At 48.1% G+C, this 22,815-nt stretch overlaps 1 protein-coding gene across 4 annotated transcripts in view; it reads left to right on the plus strand.

The window, feature by feature from the left end:
• LOC119395641 (gastrula zinc finger protein XlCGF71.1-like) overlaps window positions 1-22,815 on the plus strand; it is a 214,371-nt gene that overhangs the window by 80,259 nt on the left and 111,297 nt on the right. The window contains exon 4 of one of the 4 annotated variants that reach the window (XM_037664561.2): window positions 8,387-9,134. The exons of the other annotated variants lie outside the window; for them this stretch is intronic. Coding sequence (XP_037520489.1) covers window positions 8,387-8,799 — 413 coding nt within the window. The 3' untranslated portion in view covers window positions 8,800-9,134. Of the gene's footprint in view, window positions 1-8,386; window positions 9,135-22,815 lie in introns of those variants that run through there. 4 annotated transcript variants of the gene reach the window in all.

Genomic DNA, 22,815 nt, shown 5'->3' on the forward strand with positions numbered 1-22,815 from the left:
CTCCACTGCTCTTTTTAGTTGTGATGCGATATGATTGACGATCACAACCGTTTTGTTTTTGCTTTACTTCTGATACGTTTACTTTTTGTGGTGGCTTACACTTGTTGGCAACGTATCGATGTTAGTTTTCAGCGCCTTCTATGCGAGCTTAAACGTGAAAAAATGTTTACGTTTGGTAAGGACCTCGCCGTGAGAGAAATTTGAGACGCGGGCGCTTTTCTTTTTATTTATTTTGTTAATTTACAGTAAGCCTGTCGTTCTCCAGCATCAACAAATTCATCGACAAACGCCCGCGATAAAGCTGCCGGGAGTGCTCGTTAGCATACGTCGCCTGTTACCGAACATCTTAGGTGCGGCGGAGTACGGGAAATCCTCGTCACGAAAGTGCTTGCTGCAGACCCGCAAGTTAGGGTTGGCGTCTTTTCCCATTTTCGGCTTTACCAGCCAAGTCTCCCGCATCCCTCTTTTTTAACACGAAAGTGTTTTATGCCGGCGTCCGCCAAGTCTTCACTGACGTATTTCCGTCACGGATATGACGTTGTAAAATGTACGCTAACTGATGACAAAGGAAAAAAAACTTAAAAAGTTCAGCTGCTGGGAATCGAGCCCACGACCCCTCGCTCCACAGCGCGCGACGCTAAACGATTCGGTCACAAAGCGTACGTTCTTCATCACACTAACGGCGAGCTATTTATATGCACTTTTTACCGCTGGCGGTACTCAGAGCTCAGTGGCACTTCAGCGTGTTACCGTTATCACCAGCGAGGTGGTGCGAAGAGCGAGAAAAGCACGCTTTAAAGATCGTCTCCCCGCTCTTGGCGATGCACGCGCGCCTCCTGTACTTTGTACAGGAGGCCTCCAGTACCGCTCCCAGACGGCGACACCACCCCGCGAACCAAGAGCGCTGTGAGAGGAAAGTGTGAGAGATAAAATGCGCGATCGTGAAGCCTCGTCCATGTTTGACCGTGGCGCAGTCGTTAGAGCATTCGTCTCGTCACTGACCGAGAGGTCGTGTGTTCGACTGCCATTTGCGAAACTTCTTTCTTATTGTTTTTTCTTTGCATCTGATCGTATGCAGTTTGCTGACGTGTTTTCGTGACGGAAGTACGTCAGGAAAGTCTTGGTGGACCCCGGCATAAAACACTTTCGTGTTAAAAAGAAGCCTTGCTGTTATCATGATCATCCGACCGAATGTGAAGAGCACTTAATAGAACTTTTTGTTGGGCTAGTTGGTCACGAGGCTGTATTCAGCCGGCTACCCTGGTTCTGTCGTTGTTGCAGTCTCGGAAACCCTCCTTCAGAAACTGAAGGGATCGAGAAGAAATAGGCAGCCGATGGAAAAAAGGCCCATGGTTATGCCATATGTGCACAAGGTTGCTCACAACCTTAAGAATGTGCCCAACAGGTACAAGGTACCCTTGGTGTTCTCGGCGCCCCGCAAGTTGGCTAGCCTGTGCCCACGCATTTCTTCTGCACCGAGGCCCTCCCCGTGTGGGAAGAGGCACGCAAGGCCTTCTGTCGCCTGCTCGGTTGGCGTGGTGTACGAGATCCCGCTTAGTTGCGGTAGGGTATATATCGGCCAAACAGGCCGGTGCATAAACGACAGGATGAGGGAGCACGAACTTTCGGTGAAAAAAAGCCGGCAGATCCCACGCATTGTGGGAATCGATGTAATGCGAAGCAGCCAGCAAAGAGCTGCATACATTGTCTTGTATGTCATTGAGGAAAATGCATGTCATGGTTTTCATGTTCACTCCTATTATTTATGTTCGTCACACAGTAACGTCGCGCAATACCAACTTCGGGGTAGATCAAGCTAGCGAAACGGCCGCCAGCGCATCATGAGCGTGGCACGTAAGTCATGCTGTACATGACATGCGTGTCATGATTTTCATGTTGACTCGTGTTTTTATGTTCGTCACACAGGCACGTCGCGCAATACCAATTCCGGGGTAGATCAAGCTAGCGAAACGGCCGGCAGCGCCCCATGAGCGTGGCACGTAAGTCATGCTGTACATGACTTGCGTGTCATGATTTTCATGTTAACTCGTGTTATTTATGCTCGTCACACAGTGACGTCGGAAGATACCAATTTCGGTGTATATCAAGCTAGCGAAACGGCCGCCAGCGCCCCATGAGCGTGGCACGTAAGTCATGTTGTAAATGACATGCGTGTCATGATTTTCCTGTTAACTCGTGTTTTTATGTTCGTCACACAGGCACGTCGCGCAATACCAATTCCGGGGTAGATCAAGCTAGCGAAACGGCCGCCAGCGCCCCATGAGCGTGGCACGTAAGTCATGCTGGACATGACATGCGTGTCATGATTTTCATGTTAACTCGTGTCATTTATGTTCGTCACACAGTCACGTTACACAATACCAATTTCGGGATAGATCAAGCTAGCGAAACGGCCGCCAGCGCCCCATGAGCGTGGCACGTAAGTCATGCTGGACATGACATGCGTGTCATGATTTTCATATTAACTCGTGTCATTTATGTTCGTCACACAGGCACGTCGCGCAATACCGATTCCGGGGTAGATCAAGCTAGCGAAACGGCCGCCAGCGCCCCATGAGCGTGGCACGCAAGTCATGCTGTACATGACTTGCGTGTCATGATTTTCATGTTAACTCGGGTTTTTATGTTCGTCACACAGGCGCGTCGCGCAATACCAATTTCAGGATAGATCAAGCTAGCGAAACGGCCGCCAGCGCCCCATGAGCGTGGCACGTAAGTCATGCTGTACATGACATGCGTGCCATGATTTTCATGTTAACTCGTGTTATTTATGTTTGTTACACAGTCACGTCACAAGATACCAATTTTGGTGTATATAAAGCTAGCGAAACGGCCGCCACCGCACCATGAGCGTGGCACGTAAGTCATGCTGTACATGACATGGGTGTCATGATTTTCGTGTTATGACTTGACATTTTTGTTCGTCGTACAGTCATGTTACGTCATACCAATTTTGGTGTACATTCGATAAACCAAGCGACCAGGAGAGCACAAAGTCGTAGGCGGCTAGATAGATAGATAGATAGATAGATAGATAGATAGATAGATAGATAGATAGATAGATAGATAGATAGATAGACAGATAGACAGATAGATAGATAGATAGATAGATAGATAGATAGATAGATAGATAGATAGATAGATAGATAGATAGATAGATAGATACGCTCAAAGTCGCAGAAGTTCGCTAAGAAATGCTTCGCATTTAATAAACTTTCAGCACATTTGCCTGTGCATTGTGGTTCCTGCAAGTGTGAGCCTGGGTTTGCCAGTGTTTCCGTTCTTGGAAAGAGTAACGATGTCTTAGCGCGTGAAATTATGGAAGCATACTATATTAGAAAGAAGAAAGAATGCTGTGTTAGTGACACATCTGTTGCTCTGCGTGGGGGTGAATTTAGTTTCATCGATTCATTTTTCGATTAGTTAATCTTGTTATCGCGGGTTTTTGACGAGCTTGTGAGGCGATGTGCGCGCGCAGGGTCGCTGTGGTTGTATATGATGCTGATGTTCTGGGAATAAAGTTAGTTGCGAGTGACGCCCTTTCTGTCCTGTCCTTACTTTTTTCCTTGATGGTACGCGTCTTTTTGGTTTTTCAGTAAGTGAAGAGCACTGGTCGCACTGGTGCTACTTGCAGGGGCGTAGCCAGGGCGGAGGGGTTTGGGGGGGTTGAACCCCCTCCCCCCCCCCGAAATGTTTCGATTTTGCTTGGCTGTATATACACGCACACATACAAACACACGCACAAACATACATAAAGTATGGTTGAACCCCCCCCCCCCCCCCCCCCCCGAAAAAATTTCTGGCTACGCCCCTGGCTACTTGGCCCGAATATGTGTAACGTATATGCTCCATTTGTCGAATGAGCGATGCTGCAATTTTCGAACTTATGCGTTTCCATCTGGCTCCCCTATAGTGAAACCCAGCGCCACGGGGTACCAACGTCTAGTGGCATGCCTGATAATGGAACAGAGCAGCAAGTTGGGCTAGTTGGTTGATGTTCATTCTTCAAAGGTATACTGCGCTAAAAGGAACAAGGACACAGAAAAGGGGGGACAACACATGCGCAGACTCACAGCAGTTGTGAGTCTGCGCATGTGTTGTCCCCCCTTTTCTGTGTCCTTGTTCCTTTTAGCGCAGTATACCTTTGAAGCCTGATAATGGGCCCAGTGTCGCGCTGCATAGTGGGGCGCTAGAGCGATGTTTTACGGGGACGCGCTGGGTACTCAAGCGTAAAACGGCTCTACAGTGTTAAAGGGCCCTAAACCACCTCCGATATTTTTTCAAACATTTCAAGTAAACACGCGCCTCGTGTGCAGAATGCCGTCACGATCAACGATGCCACACGTGGCAGCACTACAAGCCGAGGTGCGCCACAAATTCCAAGAAACAATTTCTTCTATTTTTTTGGGCCCTTCCGGTCTGCCTGGTGACGTGTGTGACGTCAGCATGTTGAATCTGTGATGCCGTGTGCAGGCGATACCGCGATTGGTCGAACGAGAGCCTACGACTTCCGGTTAGTCTGCAAGCATCTGCCCGCGCTCCTTGCTGTTCTTCGTTGTGTTGCCCGCGTGTGCGCGCTTGCGAATCGGCAACTGCGGCCCGTAACGCAACTGCCAAATCGCTAGCATACCAGCACAGTCGCGCCTAGCCGTCTGATAAGCTGCGCGGACTGAATCCGACAGTGTTTTGGAATGGCTTTCACGCATCAGTGCTTGGCTGCAAAAGCGCCGACTGGAAAAACGAAAAGACGAGACACGTGTCACCGTACGGGTCCATCATGTTGGCGATCCCTTGAAGGCGTGCGCGCAACGCAGGGTCCATACGGGCACATCGCACGGGCCGGCACGGCATCAACAGCGGTTAGCCGAGAAACACGCGGAGTCGCAGCAACCGGAAGTTCCCGTTGTTTCGAAGAGCGCGTCAGTGATGACGGCATGTCACGTGAGATTGGGAGGGGCACTCGGCGAGGAGGGTAAAGCGGCTTTGGGAGAGGAGACCAGCAGACAAGTGAAGGGCAGCGAAGGAAAGATTGAAACAGGCGATCGCAGTGTATTGATCATCAAACGCGTGTAACTCCGCTATTACGGCACCGTTTCGGACAATTCTCACGGCTACGTGTTCGTTGTAGACTCGTCAACAACTGTCACACCACTACTAAATTTCGACCGCTGGGTGGTTTAGGTTCCCTTTAAAACGGCGGTGCCTACATGCCATACATAAATGTATTAGTAAAGAAAGTTATATAGAAAGCATTAGTGTAATAAAAAAAAAGCCGTATGAAACAAAAAAGCCTTCGCCACGAGGATTAGAACTCGCCAACTTCTGGTCCTCAACCGAGTACTCTACGCTCCGCCACGCCGGAACATATTTACCTCGACGGAAAAAGAACAAGTCAAGACAATAACACACCGTTTTCTTTCATATTTTGGTGTCAGACACTCAAGAAAGATGCGATCTTCCTTTCCAAATCAATTGCTTCTTTATTAGACACAACTCAGAATTTTATTACGTCCAATATGCACGGAGTGTTATTTGTTATTGTTAAGTAGGTTGAGTGCTAGTGATTAATTATACTCGGAACTCTTGACGTCATCTGGCTCATTAAAAATTGTCCCACTGGTGGCGCATGTCGTGTCCGGCATGTACCTTAATTTCTCGATTAGTAGAGCACTGCTGTTGAAAATGACGTTTTAGACGTTCTCAAACATTGACCTTGCACTCTGATTTAAATCTTTATTTGCCTTTAGTACCCCTTCAATAATGCATGCTTTTGTTTTTACATATCTGTCCATGCTGAGAGAAACAGTTTTGCAGATAAGTTGGCGCAATGCTTGACAATGGCGCTTGGATTTGTTGCTGTAAGATGTAAATGATTCGTAAGTGACTCAAACATTAGCTGGTGAATAACTGACTTTGTCTTCCCTGGTATCATTATGCTTTCATTGAAGCAGTATAGAGACGTTAGTGGGAAATGTGCAAAGTGTGTCAGTAATATAAAGAAAGAGTTCCTTGTGTAATGCACAGTAATGCTCTTGGTGATTTATACCACCAAGAACCGTGATGCTTCTAACGTTTATCAATGTAACCTTTATCTTTTTCTTTGCTTTTCCATTTTGCATCACATCAACTTATTTTACTCATCATATCTTTCATATGCTTCATGTTTTGCAATATGAAGTAATATGCTTTTGCTGTGTAGTCTTCTGTGGATACTTCTCTGCAAACAGAGGTACAGTAAGTAGTCGGCTGGGTTATTATTTATTGCTGCACATTCAAACACATTTGACTCTTTAAATATAGCATTGGAATGTCGTCTAAGCCAGATTCTTTTTTTTTGCCACCTGTTGTTCACCTGTGTTAAGCATAGAGTTTATGTGCGGTAAGAAGGGAATTTTCGTAAGACTTGCTGTATCGGTTCACTTTTGCCATAACAGTAGCTTTGGTTTCTGCGAGAAAACGTGACCATCTTCTTCACAAACATTCGTAGCAACCCTTGTGAATTGCCTGCTGCAAAAAAATGAGGATGATCTTATTTTTAGGTCTGGCGGTCCCATGCCGCCAATTTCCCACAGGGTGGATGCCCTCCCAAGCGACTATGAACTTCGTTCTGCCGAACACCAGGCCGGAAGTGAGCTTGTACCTATTTTACTGGTAGGTACCCGGCAGCAGCAGTTCTCTGCCTCCCACAGCAGCGGCGGATGCTCAACTATTTCACCAAGGCTGTGGTGGGTTAAGGTGCGCCCAGGGGCCTTTACAGAACCTTATGGGGCCACCTTTCGAGATGAATACCTATTAACAACCGAGTGCCGGGTAGGTGTACTCCTCTACCCCTTTGGAAAAACCGGTGGGTTCCCGGTCGGCACTGGGAATTGAACCCGGTACCTCCCGCATTGGAAGCGGACGCTCAACCATGCAGCCACCGCTGCGGTTAAAAAGAGGATGACCTTATTTTTGGTCTGGTGGCATGGGACCGCAGCGGTGGCTACATGGTTGAGCGTCCGCTTCCAATGCGGGAGGTACCGGGTTCGATTCCCAGTGCCGACCGAAAACCCACCGGTTTTTCCAAAGGGGTAGAGGAGTACACCTACCTGGCGCTCGGTTGTTAATGTGCACTCATCTCGAAAGGTGGCCCCATAAGGTTCTGTAAAGGCCCCTGGGCGCACCTTAACCCACCACAGCCTTGGTGAAATAGTTGAGCAGCCGCCGTTGCTGTGGGAGGTAGAGAATTGCTGCTGCCGGGTACCTACCGGTAAAATAGGGGCAAATAGAACTTTTTGTTGGGCTAGTTGGTACATGTCAAGAGGGCCGTTGCTTCCATGTGCCTGGAAGGAGCGCTGGTGAAATCTTGTCCTCATCTAATGCAGGAAAGTTTCAATAATCAGGTCACGAGGCTGTATTCAGCCGGCTACCCTGGTTCTGTCGTTGTTGCAGTCTCGGAAACCCTCCTTCAGAAACTGAAGGGATCGAGAAGAAATAGGCAGCCGATGGAAAAAAGGCCCATGGTTATGCCATATGTGCACAAGGTTGCTCACAACCTTAAGAATGTGCCCAACAGGTACAAGGTACCCTTGGTGTTCTCGGCGCCCCGCAAGTTGGCTAGCCTGTGCCCACGCATTTCTTCTGCACCGAGGCCCTCCCCGTGTGGGAAGAGGCACGCAAGGCCTTTTGTCGCCTGCTCGGTTGGCGTGGTGTACGAGATTGCGGTAGGGTATATATCGGCCAAACGGGCCGGTGCATAAACGACAGGATGAGGGAGCACGAACTTTCGGTGAAAAATAAACTTTCAGCACATTTGCCTGTGCATTGTGGTTCCTGCAAGTGTGAGCCTGGGTTTGCCAGTGTTTCCGTTCTTGGAAAGAGTAACGATTTCTTAGCGCGTGAAATTATGGAAGCATACTATATTAGAAAGAGGAAAGAATGCTGTGTTAGTGACACATCTGTTGCTCTGCGTGGGGGTGAATTTAGTTTTATCGATTCATTTTTCGATTAGTTAATCTTGTTATCGCGGGTTTTTGACGAGCTTGTGAGGCGATGTGCGCGCGCAGGGTCGCTGTGGTTATATATGATGCTGATGTTCTGGGAATAAAGTTAGTTGCGAGTGACGCCCTTTCTGTCCTGTCCTTACTTTTTTCCTTGATGGTACGCGTCTTTTTGGTTTTTCAGTAAAAATAGGGACAAGCGCACTTCCGGTCTGGTGCTCGGTAGAACGAAGTTCATAATCGCTTGGGAGGGCACCCACCCTGTGGGAAATTGGCGGCATGGGACCGCCAGACGTAAAAATAACGTCGTCCTTTTTTTTTTCAGTGGCATGTAGAGTATGACGCATAATTTGCGTTGACTTAGTGTCCTCTCGATGGTTTTGCAGGCTCCTTTTCCTTTCCGTCCTTGGAGCAGTCGTCTTCATTGGCGTCTGTACGAGGCCGACTTCATTCCTGCAAGCAGTGCACCTATGTGACCCTGGACAAATCAACTATGAACAGACACCTTCGGAAACACATGGGCGAGCCCCCCTCACAGTGCCACTTCTGTCCAGCTGCATTCACTCGCAAGTCCCATCTGGTGCGTCACGTGCGCACCCACACAGGAGAGCGCCCCTTCCGCTGTGCCCACTGCAAGGCGTCCTTTGTGAGGAAAAACACCCTCGTTAGACACATCCGCACGCACACTGGAGAGCGGCCCTTTTCCTGTGTTCACTGCAATGCATCTTTTTCGATCAAAAGCACCCTCATTGCGCACATCCGCACGCACACTGGAGAGCGGCCCCAGGCCCGTAACTAGGGGGGGGTTGAGGGGGTTCTGACCCCCCCCGAAATTTTTTTGATGCTTTAACTTTTCGGGTGATACTAAAATATTTACACGCCTTCACAGCGACCACCAGCTGCCAAAGTTACACTGCAACTTTCCTGGCATTGCTTCCCTCTTCTTCCTTTCTTCAAACCTACCCTTTTACCAGAACACCTCAGCGCTCCCTCCCCCGCACGCGCACCTGCCCTATTTGTACAGCTTTGCACTTCGCCCTCGCGTTCCTTCGAGTCTTTTTTTTTTTTTTTTTCGTCTTTCACCCCGTAGCAGCTCCTTTATTGATTCCAGATGCTTTCCTTGGGCATTGCCGCTGGAGAAGTTATCCGTCTGTGTGGACCGCACGTGTCGGCTTTGGGTTCCTACGAAAAGCGCGTCTCCTTCTGTGAAGGTAAACAGTTCGACAGCAACGGCAACACCAACACGACGTGCGCAAATTTGCCAGGGAACGAAACCCCTAAGCGGAAAAACTCAGCGGCGCATTCCGAGGACGCAGGCTGCAGGGTAAACTTTTCTCAAACTGTAGTCCTCGCCACCGAAACGAATCGTCGAAGATGACATCTACTGAAAGACTGGCATATCCGAGCAACTTCGAACAACTTTAACCACACGCAAGGACATCTACCTCTTCTGTACACAGAAGGTATATGCGCCTCCCTACAAAGCGCACAAAGCGAGGATACAGCCGGCACACAATCCGGCACCAGCGGTCAACTTTCACAGGAGAGAAAAAAACGCCGCCAAGCTGGGCTGCGCGCGGGAGTACAGAGGCTGACGTCACAGCCTACAAAGTGCATTTTTGGGGGGTCACGGCTATTTAATTAGCGCAGCCCAGAGAGAATTATGCAGGCGCCCAGGGAGCCGTCTGTGAAAAGGTGACTTTTTCACAGGAACGGAGCAACACCTCCTTTCTGGACTGTACCAGGGGAGTGCAAATGTTTCGGCAGTGCATTCTTGGGGGTTCACGTATATTAAGGGGAGTATGCAGTGCCCGTGGAGTCTTCTGTGAAAAGGTCTTTAAGTAGCGTTAACCCAGTTTGCTGCAGCTGGAGTACAATAATGGGCCTGCATGCACACCAGCTGTAGCGGCGTTCAGAAAACACATGCGCCACGCGGGAGCCGGCGCGTTCATCACACTTCTACATTCTAGCCACTGCAAAGTGGATAAGAGAGGAAGAAAACATCGCCCGCCGTTCACGCCAGGCAGTCGAAGCAGTCGCAAACGTCTTTTTGGAGCCACTGGCCACTTCTGTGTGCGTGCACAGGATTGCGGCAGCAAAATGAAAAGACACTCTGCAACAACGAAGCAAAGGAGTCTTGCGTCTTACTTCAAGAAAGTTCGAACCGATGAAGCGGACGGAGAAGAACCGCCTCCTTAGAAGGATAAAACTTCGCCCTCCTCAGCACTGGTGGAAAGCCAAGCGCGTCCGAACTTCTGTAGCGACTCAGGAGAATGCACCGGTTTATATGAATCACCTGAGAACGAACACAAGCAGGACACCCATGCGCCGCCGGGAAATGATGGTGGCCGCAGTGCAACTCCAAGTGACCTTTGTTCTACGTTCAACGCTGGGCAAAGTGACGCCTTTACCACTGGGCAATGCCCAAGGAAGGTGAGTGGCATGGCACCTACACATTCTGGTTCGCCTCCCCTCACACGTCTCTGATCTCTTTACTGTCTCTGCTTACGTACGGAACGACCTAACCTGCTGCCATTCCCGTCGCCGACTTTGCGCTGGCGACGCTAGAGTGGCAGCTTGTAACACATACATACCGTTTTTGTACCGCGGTTACATTGTGTTACTTCATCAGGAGCCGTTGGTCGCGGTGTCCCCAGCTTTGGTGGTGCTATTGTCCAAACTTATTTCTTGCTTTAACCAGAATTTGAGGTTGACATACCAATTTCTTTATTTGGGTACAAATAATTGAAAAGTACCATCGAATTATTACAAGTAAGCGATGTACTTGTTTTATTCACGAAAATAAGCCAGTATAAATCTTAAAAATGGCAGCCGTTCTACACGCGAACCCCCCCCGAAAAAAATTCCTGGGTACGGCCCTGAGCGGCCCTTTTCCTGTGTTCACTGCAATGCATCTTTTTCGATCAAAAGCACCCTCATTGCGCACATGCGCACTCACGCGCACACATTAGAACGTCCCTTTTCCTGTGTCCACTGTAATGCGTGCTTTGTGCGGAACAGCAGCCTCGCGATACACATCCGCACGCACACAGGAGAACGTCCCTTTTCCTGTGTCCACTGTAATGCGTCCTTTATGCGGAAGAACAGCCTCGTGTTACACATCCGCACGCACACAGGAGAACGTCCCTTTTCCTGTGTCCACTGCAATGCGTCATTTTCGAGGAAAAGCCACCTCACTCAGCACATGCGCACTCACACAGGAGAGCGTCCCTTTTCCTGTGTGCGCTGTAATGCATCATTTGGTCGGAAGCACCACCTCGTGGAACACATCATCCGCAAGCATAGAGGAGAGTGTCCCTTGTCCTGTGTCCGTTACAATGCATCTTTTTCACAACGACATGACCTCACGGACCACATGTCCCATCATCATGCAAAGAAGCCATAAATGTGACGGGCCTACAGGCTTCCCTTAAAAGGGCAGTAAGGACCGCGTGGTCCAAAACATGTGGTGGCGAGATAACTGAGCACTTGTACGACAACATGCTGCCGCAAGATTTTTGCGGGTAAGTGTTAATTGTAAAGAGAAAGTTACAGGATATAGAACAACCCACTTCGGCTGGTGTTTGTCTCTCGCTCGGCCATCCGACTTTTCTCGGCAGCGAAGACGTGTGTGTAGCTTGTTTTCGGGACGACGCCAACTTCGATAACGGAACGTGACGTAGGCAATTACGTCATCGGCGCTCAGCCAATGACCAAGCAAGGCTTCCTCCGTGTGTCACTCGTGTCAGAACGGCTTGGTGAGGAAGTGCAATGAGAGGAGTGCTAAGGCCACTGCATAGAGTTAATATACTAACTCTAGAGGAAAAGCTGGGCCGCGAGACCGCTAACCACAAGAGCGCTGACATCTTGGAACGTTGTCATTCTTTCCATCACATTTCAATCCCATGAAGCCTTTGCACAATCAAAAACGCGCGGATATTGTTTTGTGTTTACTTTGAACACTTTACGAAAGAATACGACGGCTATTTATGGAATTTACTGTGCGCGGAAAGGAGTGTTTGCAGGCTGGTTTACTAGATGGCGCCACCATATCAACACCAACATTCGAGAGTGCGCTCGCGGCCGATTGCGCCGGTTTCTGCGTCGTGTTAAAGCCCCTGAAACTTCGTTTACGTCGTGTATCTTTGTAGCTGTCATAGTGTCCCATTGTGTGCGTCTTCTGTTGCCACGTACCAGGGGCGTAGCCAAGTGGGGGGGGGGGGGGATTGGGGGGTTCAACCCCACCGAAATGTTTCAATTTTGCTTGCGTATATATACACGCACACATACAAACCCACGCACGCACATACATAAAGTATGGTTGAACCCTACCCCCCCCCCCCCCCCAAAAAAAAAAAATTTCTGGCTACGCCCCTGCCACGTGCCACTCGGCTTCATGTGACAGCCCTTTTTTCTTTCAAGCTGAAACCTCAATGCAAACCAGGACGGACGGCAAAGAAGAGATGAGACAAGCACTGAAAATTATGTAACTATGCGCAACCGAAGTTTTTTTAGTCTTTTTAACGGCGATAAAATTTTGTGTGCCGTGTATCTCTAGTTTTGATTTAAGCTTTCGGGTGACGTCTCACTCACATTCGCCGCTGCATGCTGCAATCGACATTGTTCTGCTTTATGGCATTCTGCGCTGAAGTACGGCAGCAATGAGCTGAAAAAAAAAAACGTGGATACAGGCGTCTCGTCATTGCAAGTCGAAGCACCGCGCGACCGCGGCCTACGCACTTTGCTTCGAGCTGCGAATATAGCGAGTGACCCTTGTGCCAGCGAACGGAGACACTTTATTTGTTATGCATTATTGGTATGACGTGCCTAGTAAAAACCATGCAAAAAAATTGGAGGACGCTGAAGCTTCGCCTTTAAGAGTTGAACGCGATAGCGATATCCGGCCCCATCCTCATCGTGCTCTCTTTCGCTTGTCATTATGTTCAGTCGCCCGGTCTCTCTCTCTCTCTCTCTATCTCTCTCTCTCTCTCTCTCTCTCACACACACACACACACACACACACACACACACACACACACACACACACACACACACACACACACACACACACACACACACACACACACACACACACACACACTTGACAGACCTTTAGTAAAGGTAAAGGTTTCCGTCGTCTTCAACATCACTTTTATGATAACAGTGTGCCCACTGCGTGTGTGTAAGAAAATGCGCGCGCTAGTGTGTATGCCCTTTACAATGGGTGGCATGCTTCAAACCAGCAGCAATTACGCGCGTGATACTTTTTCGAAGTTGCGATGCACCCACTACGTGTTCGTAAGGGAATACGCGCAGTAAGGTGTGTGCATTTTGTAATGGATGGTCGGCTTTAAACCACCAACTCGTTATGCAGTTCACATGGTGCAACGCCCGATGGCAATATACGCTTGTACACCGTTTTACTGCGACATCTCGTACTGTGACACCTGTACACAGGACGCGTATGTTGTCGAAGCATTAAAGTTAATGTCAGTGCAGTTCCATCCAATGGCGTGGCTCTGTGGTAGAACACTTGCTCGCACGCAGGTGGCCTGGGTTCGATTCCCACTCGAAACTAAGATTTTTTTTATTATTTATTTTATACAGGATGATGATTTTTCGATCACAACCAACGACGCCGACACCGACACCGGAATTTCTGCGGAACGAGCTCTTTAACGCTATCGCGTTAAAACGGGTGGAAATGTTAACTGTTATCAATCGGACCAGCTGCACAGACAACGCTACGCTAACACACGGCTTCACGCATCAAAACACAGCTAATAGAGAGTTTGAGAATTGGGGCCCCAAGGAGCTTGGGGACCCAAGAAGCTTGCGAGCCGCCAGGGCGCATGCGCAGAACCCAAGCTACTCTTGGGCTCTTGCGCTCGCGTTGACCCGAGACGCAAAAATCGAAAGCTAGCGTGGGGCCCCAAGGCGTCTTGGGTCACCAGCGAGAAGACACAGACGCAGCCGGGCCACGGCACAGTATGGCCCGCGTCTCGCATGATTTTAAATTTCGTCACGCGTGGCGCTTCGTGCGCTTGACCCAACGCAACCTCCGTTGGCCCAATTCTCAAACTCTGCTGATCATCCGAACGCTAGAGCAGGCTGCCCAACGCAGCTTGGGGGCCCAGCGTCTTGGGTCCCCAATTCTCAAACTCTGTAATGTTCCCTGAACAGTGCGTAGCTGGCTTATGTTGGTAGATTAAAACTGATTACTACCGTCAAATATAGCGAGAGCGTCTCAGGGTCTGGCAACGTTCGTTTTGTTCTATCATGGCGGAACCCATGCAGTTATGGGTTTAGTGCATGGGCCCTATGGGGAGCTTTTCCTCTAGAGTCAGTGTATTAACTCTATGGGTCATTGGGTATGCGCCCCTCCCCTAGCGGTAAAGGCGCGAAACACCTCTTGATCTCGGAGACTTTCGTTCTCCCTATATCGCTTGTCGTGGTAGTCCCAGCCCCTATAAAACGGCAGAGCGCAGTACAGGAAACGAAAATGCGGACGGCGCAGCTAAAACTGCATCTCCGCGGGGCCAAGGCGTCGTTTCACGTTTCATAGTGCAGGGAACCAATCGACGAAGTAAATGCTACGTAATGTTGCCGGGGGCGTAGCCAGAAATTTTTTGCAGGGGGGGGGGGGGGGGCGCACCTGATCTGAAATGGCGGTCGGGCAGGCAAATGAGGAGTGTCATTTTGACCTCTGTATGCCATGACACAAAAAACATTTCAGGGGGGGGGGGCACACCGGGCTCGGTGTGCCCCCCCCCCCCTGGCTACGTCAATTCAATCGATGAAGTAGGTGCTACATAAAGTCGCCCTTTGGCAGCATTATTTCACTTCGTGGGCGAAGAGGGCAGGCGCTGGAGAGGGGCGCGGGAATTGTTTTTCGAAATGGTGTGTCTGCGTGGCGCCCAGCAGTGTGATACTCGCAAAATGTGGTCGCCGCGATCTTCTGCACGAATTAGCATGTTTTGGTGGTGTACAAAAAACAAAGTAGAAGCCTGTTTACTGGCCCTTTAAAGAAGGGGAGGAGTGGCAGGGAGGCCAGAGTTTGTTGATCAGCGGTGACAGTGAAAGTCTGATTTAAGGCTGGGAAAGATGTTATATAGTTCAGCAATTCACAAGGGAGAATGGCATGAAGTCGTGGTAGGGAACAGGAGTAGTAGAATAGAAGGTAGAATATAGAGGCCAGCTTCTTGGGGACCTTGGGTTCTATTCCCAGTGCCACTGGGCACCCACCGGTGTTTCTAATGGGCAGAGAAGGTATCGCAGCCTGGTGCTTGGTGTTATGGCTACTGATTTCTCGAAAATGGGTATGCTTTCTTTCTGTGGCTTCTTTTCCTTCTTTTCCCCTTTCGCTAACGACGCTGAGCCTTGCTCCCTTATGGCTTGCAGAAAGATGCGTCTTTCTTATTATAAACCTCCGCTATACTTGAGTATTCGCACCAACAAGCACTAGGTTCGGTAACCTTTCACCAGAAAAACTTGTGAGTGGCCACAGGCAGTGGGATTCGTACCCCGCGTCTCCTGAATTGTAAGATACCCTCTGAACACTTCGTCATAGCTGGGGATATAGAGGTGAATGCACTGGAGGAAGGTGGGGAGGTATAATGCAGAAGAAGGTGTGTGTCATCCTCTGGCTGTAGGAGAAATGTTTATTGTTAATAACGTAAAAGGTTGGAGATACCTTCTGTGACCTGTAAGGCAAAACAGCTCGCATTGAAGAGAAAGGATAATAGGAAAATTAGTGCAGCTTGCACTAAGTCGCGTGATGCTGGGTCACTGCAGAGCATGTGGGCGTGCTTCAGTTTCTCCTGTTAACCATCTGTACAGAATGTTTGGGCGGTCATTTGAGTGCGTGCCAGTTCATGATGATGGTAATTTTCTATCAAGGACGCACGGCAAACCTCAATCATGGTGGTGTACATGTCAACCATGACAGCGCTGCTGTAAAATAATTCAGCAGTGAATGGATTTCAACCATTTTGCAGTGGGGATGTTTGCTCACCTGTGGCCTTCACAGAACAAGTAATCTAGGTCGCATTCTCTCTTGACAGTTGCCATTGGGCTGACACAGCCATAGGTTAATGTGCCTGTCTGCCGTGTGGAGTGCAGGGGCTAGAGGTGGGCGTACACGCTATGGAAGGGTGGAAGGGGTGGGTGTAGTAGCGTGTGCACCAGTTCGGCTGCGTGCGTGGCATGCAAGGTGACGGTTGCACCAGCAGGGAACAACGGCAGCCCTCACTGCTTATTTAAGAGTTAATGAGCATTGGTCAAAACGTCGGTTGAGGCCGGATATCTGGTTACCTGTGCTCTATCTTCCTGTGTGCGCACACAGTTCAGGAAGTGGCATTGTGCCAGTGTTTTGGTAACATGTCGGTACAAAAGGCAGCATGACACGACGTTCTGCCAAGGAACGCCGTTCCAGGAACTTAGTTCCTTTTGGGAGGATCGGATGAACGCCACCGTTCTGTTAAGAATCTGTGGAACTGTAATGGTGTGAATTTAAAAACGGTAAATAAAAAGAGTAATTGCGTGAATAAAAAATTGGGGTATGCGAATAGTGAAACAATCTCGGATCGAATAGTGGCCAAAAATGTCGAATATCGAATACAAAGGATTTTATTGAAAATTCAAACAAAGAATAACGGTAATGCTGCGCTTCATCGTCATGAGTGCTCCGGGCTCAAGAATCTTCGGCCGCCCGTTCACAGAAGCGTTTTGACTGCGCGCCGGAACGATGGGAGTTTCTGAAGGAGTGATGCGGTGCAGCAGTGGCGACTGCACAGTGTGAACAAATTTTTACGTGTCAAGCCAATCACCGAAGGCTTCGCGGGCCAAATTCGGGACGTTTTACGGCGTTTGTAGCACACGCGACCAAAATTCGCAAGAAGTCCGTGTCTTTGTTTCGGAAGTTGGTCGGAACAACTTCGTAGGTGACATCACTCAGGCGTCGCAATACTCGGTATGGTCCGAAGTATCGCCTTAACAGCTTTTCGGATAGTCCTCGTTTCCGTATCGGCGTCCAAACCCATACTTTGTCGTCGACTTGGTAAACGACTGTTCTGCGGTGAGCATTGTAGCGGCCTACGTCGTAGTCTTGTTGCTGGCGGATCCGCAAGCGGGCAAGTTGCCTAGCTTCTTCCGCACGTTGCGTAAACACATCGGCGTCCGTGTCAGTGTCGTCACATTCGTGCGGTAGCATCGCGTCCAACATAGTCCGTACCTCCCGTCCGTGAACGAGGCTGAACGGAGTCATGCGAGTCGTTTCTTGCTTGGCCATGTTGTACGCAAACGTGATATAAGACAAGATTTCGTCCCAATTTTTATGTTCAACATCTACGTACATTGAAAGCATGTCTTCAATCGTTTTGTTTAGACGCTCTGCCCGTTCGTTTGCGGGAGTTAGGCGGCGGTCTTACGATGAATTGTTCCACTCAGCATCAAGACGTGGTCCAAAAGAGCTGCCGTAAATGCGGTTCCTCTGTCTGTGATCACGACAGTTGGTGCACCATGCCTCAGTACAACGTTCTCGATGAAAAACTGTGGAACCTCCGCTACTGTGCCTCTCTGAATAGCCTTTGTTTCGGCATAACGGGCGATAGTCGGTCGCGGCGATAACCCAGCGGTTTCCTGCACTTGAAGTAGGAAGTGGACCCGAAATATCCATTCCAATTTGGTCAAACGGTGTTCGTGGGACCTGAACGGGTTGCAGGAGGCCAGCTGGCTTGGTCGGGGGGGTGACTTGCATCGCCGGCAGTCGAGGCAAGTACTAACGTGGTGCTTCACAGATGTGGTGAGTCGTGGCCAGTAGTACCTTTGCCGCAATATGGCCAATGTTCGCGTGTATCCTGAGTGGCCAGCAGTCACTTCGTTGTGGCATGCTTGAAGTACTTCGGTGCGTAGTGCTGCCGGGGTGACGAGCAAATAGGTGGATCCGGTCGGCGAAATGTTTCTTTTGTAGAGTACTCTGTCTCGTAAGCAAAACGATGACAATACTCTTGCGAAAACCCTAGGTGCTTTCTGAGATCTTCCGTCTAGGTAATAATTAGTCCAAGCAACTCAGGGTCGTCACGTTGCTGCTGCGCAATGGCGGACGTGTCGAGAACACCAAAGAAGGCTGTTTCCTCCTCATCGGGTAGAGCAGCCGACTCAATCGGTGACCGGGACAGACAGCCAGCGTCCATATGTCGCTTCCCCGACTTGTGCACGACCGTCATATCGAACTTCTGGAGCCGCAGACTCCAATGCGCTAATCACCCGGTAGGATCTTTAAGATTTGTCAACCAGCACAAAGAATGATGGTCGCTAATAACTTTGAAGGGGCGGCCATACAAATACGGGCGAAATTTCGTAACCGCCCATACCACGGCGAGGCATTGTTTCTCAGTCGTGGAGTAATTAGCCTCTGTGCGTGTTAGCGTTCTGCTTGCATAGGCGATTACTCTTTCCGCGTCCTCCTGCCGTTGCACAAGCACAGCTCCCAGACCCACATTGCTTCTGGGAGAACTGAAAGTATTGGTCCATCAAGGGAAGCCCGAGCTGAAGAATCGGCCAGTTCATTTAATTGTAGCCCGCAGTGACCTGGGACCCACAATAATTTCAGGAGTTTCAGCTGAGGTGGTACTAATGTGCGCAAAGTCATTAGGGCTCGTGATTGTTCTGAAGCTGTAAGTGCTGTACATACCGAAAGTGAATCTGTTATGATGATTGCACTGATTTCGGTTGAAGGCAGTTTTCGAAGCGCCAAAATAATTGCCATGAGTTCGGCTTCAAAAACAGGAGTAAAATCTGGCAGCCTCACTGAGAATGACCAGCCAAGTAAATCGGAAGCAATTCCTACACCTGCCTTTTGATTATTGACTGAAGCATCTGTGGCTATTATGTTTTTTGTTTCTGCATGTACCAAGTAATCTTTTAACCTGTTATTCAAAAATCTGGGTGATTGGAATTTAGATTTCGGGGGGAAAATTTCATCATATTCTATTGTAATATTACTATGTGAGCCAATCGTTTCAATTACCGTTCTTATGTCCACCTTAATGCTGTCTAGTTTCTTTTGAACAAAAATGATTTGGGGTGTATGAAATCGTGGCCAATGAGCAAGAAAGAAGGAGTCGGGGTCTCTGATAAAGGCGTATTCTGATCTTCTAGTACGTAAGCTGTAAAATTTTAAAAACGTTTGCACTGTTAAGATGCAGAATCGACAAAGAAGTGTTGGAAGGCGTGCTTCTTGGTATAGAACATTAATGGCCACAAACTTTGGGAGTCCCAGACACATTCGCAGCGCTTCACGCTCCAATAGAACTAAAGGTTTTGTTTTATAAGCAGGGCCGCCCGAAAATAATATGCACCCAAATTCCAATATTGGGCGCATGTACATTTTGTACAACATTAACAAAGTGTGTCTACGTAACCCGTATTTTCGGTTGCTCAGTCTTCGCAATAAGCCTGGCTGTTATATATTCCAGCCTTAGCTGTTATATATTCTATGTGCGGACTCCAATTAAGTCTTTCATTATATATCATGCCCAAATATTTGATAGCATCCACTTGTGGAATGGGTTCCTGCTTGTACAATACAGAAATTGAAATTGAATCTGCTAGGGGAAACACCAAGAGCGCACTTTTACTGATGTTTAACGACAATGCAATCGACTGGAGCCAAATTTCTAGGGTATTAATATATCTCTGCAATTTTTGGTGTAATGTATAAATGTCACTGTCTGCCGCGAAAAACGCGATATCGTCTGCATAAATGTAGACATTGACATCCTGGTCATTTGGAATAGAGCTCATCAGTACATTGAATAATACCGGGGATAGGACTGCCCCTTGAGGAACTCCGCGTTTCTGTTTGAACTTAGATGAGCAACATCCCTCCTTAACACAATAAAATTCCCTTGATTTTAAAAATTCTGCTACCCACTCAATAATATATTGTGGAAAATTCAAGCTCTGTAGTGTATTCAGTAAAATGGGGTGCTCTACGCTATCATAAGCTTTAGCTATGTCAAGGGTGACAAGAGCAGCGTACTGTCTTCTTTTTCTGGCAAGCCGTATTCGACTCTCTAAATCAGCATGAGCACACCAAATTGAACACTCATTACGGAAACCAATTTGGTTTGGTTTTAATATTGGCTTGTCTGCCATCCAGATATTTATTCTGTCATTGAGGACTCTCTCTATAATTTTGATCATATTAGACGTTAGAGAGATGGGTCTGATATTTTCTATATTAAAACCTAACCCTTGCTTTTTTAATATGGGAATTACCTTGGCTATTTTCCAGTCACGCGGTATCCAGGCGTTATTTAAAGAATAGTTTATCATATTGAGGACTTCATCAGGTGATAACTTGTATAAAATTTTGATCATAGGCACTGTAATTCCATCTAGACCAGGAGCTGACGAAGGCAAATATCTAATCACATTTGACAATTCGGACAGTGTCACTTTTTCAAAGTTAGTCGTTTTGGTAGATTTTTGCCAGTTGTTCGGCAAAGACGAAGAGAATCTACTTTCTAGACCTTTGCCAATTGACTCTAAAGATTTTGTCATTTCTTGCGCCGATAGACTTTCATAATCTGTATTTACTGGAGACGGCAGGATTTTGCGAGATCTCATATAACGAGATAACGCTTTTTTACTTTTAGGTTTTGAGAGAAAATCGAAATGTCTTTTGTCATATTCTTCTTTTGCTTGGGCCACCGTACATTTAAATCCAGCAGCAATAAATTTGTAGTCTGACCAATTTTTGGGGGACTGATTATGAGTTAGCTGTTTCCAAGCTGCCTGTCGTCGTCTGTGCTCACGTGAGCAATCTGAATTCCACCATGGACTATAAGGCACCCTCTTGGCCGATTCAACAGTAAACTCTGCTTTTTTGTATGTTCTTTTAATTACTGCGCTCAATTTCATAGCTTTAGTTTCATCGCTGTCTTCAGAGGGAGATGCTAAAGCTGCTTTTAGGTCATTTTTAAATTTTGAATAATTTATAAAAACTCGGACGTGAGAACATGATGGTATTATGGGGTAATCAATCTCAAACACTATGGGCAGGTGGTCACTATTGGTGGCACAATCCAGGGCTGTCCACGAAGTGCTAGAAATTGTCGAGCTTACAAAACTCAAATCTAAGGCAGAGCGGGATCGATCTCGGATAAATGTTGGAGTTCTAGCGTTGAGGCACGATAAATTATTGTCTATAGACCAGTCCCACAATCGTTGGCCACATTGGTTTTTTCTAAAGCCCCAACAGGTGTGGTGGGAATTAAAATCTCCAACCAGAATTTTTTCTTTACACCATGAATGGACTGCCACATCTAAATTTCGCGTGTCTTGTACGCCCACAGGAAAGTAGACGTTTACTAAAGAGAATGGTGAGCATCCTGGCAAGGTGATGTCTAAGGCAAAATTTTCGCATTCTGGGGACATACTCTTGTACGAAATTTTGGCCTTTAAACTAATTTTATTACTGATAAAGAAAGCTAAACCTCCGCCTTTGGCTGGACGGTCTAGTCGAAACGTTCTGAAGTTGGTTAAGTGAAACGAATGATGTGCGGAAAGCCAAGTTTCTTGCACTGCAATAATGTCTGGATTGAATTTAGAAGGCAAATACAACAAATCTGTTATAGCTGAGTGAATAGATCGGCAGTTCCAATGCAGAATTTTCATGGACCCTATGGTTTCGACAGAATAGAGTCGGCGACAGCCTTATCTAAAATACTTTCCTTTAGAAAATCGCTTTTCGAGAGGGTGTCCTTCTGGTACTTTTTGCTTTTCGAATGTTTTGGTGAACCAGATTTTTTAGAGATAGGGGATCTCGAACGCTTTAGAGATTTGTGGTCCATGTCCATTTCATCTGATTCCTGACTATCATCCGGTATGCCCTCACTTTGCCTCTGGATGCCTCCCCGAGAGGGCCCTGCAGGCTGTCTATTCGAAGCAGTTATTTCCGAATCGGCTTCCCTTACTTTATGTGGAATGTCAGCATTTTGTGAAGCCGTGCCCATATTCCTCGACTGTCACATACCTGCGCCATCTGGTTGGCTATAATATGAGACACAGACTCACAAAGAGTGGTAGCGAGGCGTTGCATAGCTTTTTCCATAGCCTTTTCGATCATGTCTGCAATGGACAGGGAAAGAGATGCTTCCATTGCTATGTTATGGCGGGCTGCAGCACCAGCGTACCCCTGTGTTCTAGCCTGTATTTCAGCAATGGCGTCTTTTCTAGAACATCGCCTTCGGTCAACAATTTCAAGAATTTGTATTTCCCGTGCTTTGGCCGAGCAATCTGGGTTATCAGCGCAGTGCGCTTCATGGCAAAGACAGCACTTTTCTTCATTACATTTACATTCATGTGAATTATGCGCCTCACCGCAAATTCGGCATCTAGGAGCTTATCTGCATCCTTTGATTGTGTGACCGTAGCGCCAGCACTTTAGACACTGTAGGGGACGAGGCGACAAGGGTTCCACTCTGTATATTAGAGGCCACGCCTTGATTTCCGTTGGGCGACTCGACCCGGCAAATGTAACGATCACGGACTCAGTAGGGATCTTATTCTTATCTACAACTCGTCCACACCTAAAAACTGCGATCGCACCTGCCTCGGAAAACATCTCGAGTACCTCAGCTGGAGTCATGTTGATATCGACGCCCCGAACTAGTCCTTTCACGCATGCTAGGTGGGGTGGAATAAAGGCGCTTACCGGATTGGTAGCGAACACCGAACATTTGAGCAAATCTCGAACACAGAGCTGGTCAGACGAGAAGCATAGAATGCCACCCTTGCCGAATTGTCG

Source organism: Rhipicephalus sanguineus, chromosome 6 (genome assembly GCF_013339695.2).
Source record: "Rhipicephalus sanguineus isolate Rsan-2018 chromosome 6, BIME_Rsan_1.4, whole genome shotgun sequence".
Taxonomy (NCBI): Eukaryota; Metazoa; Arthropoda; class Arachnida; order Ixodida; family Ixodidae; genus Rhipicephalus; species Rhipicephalus sanguineus.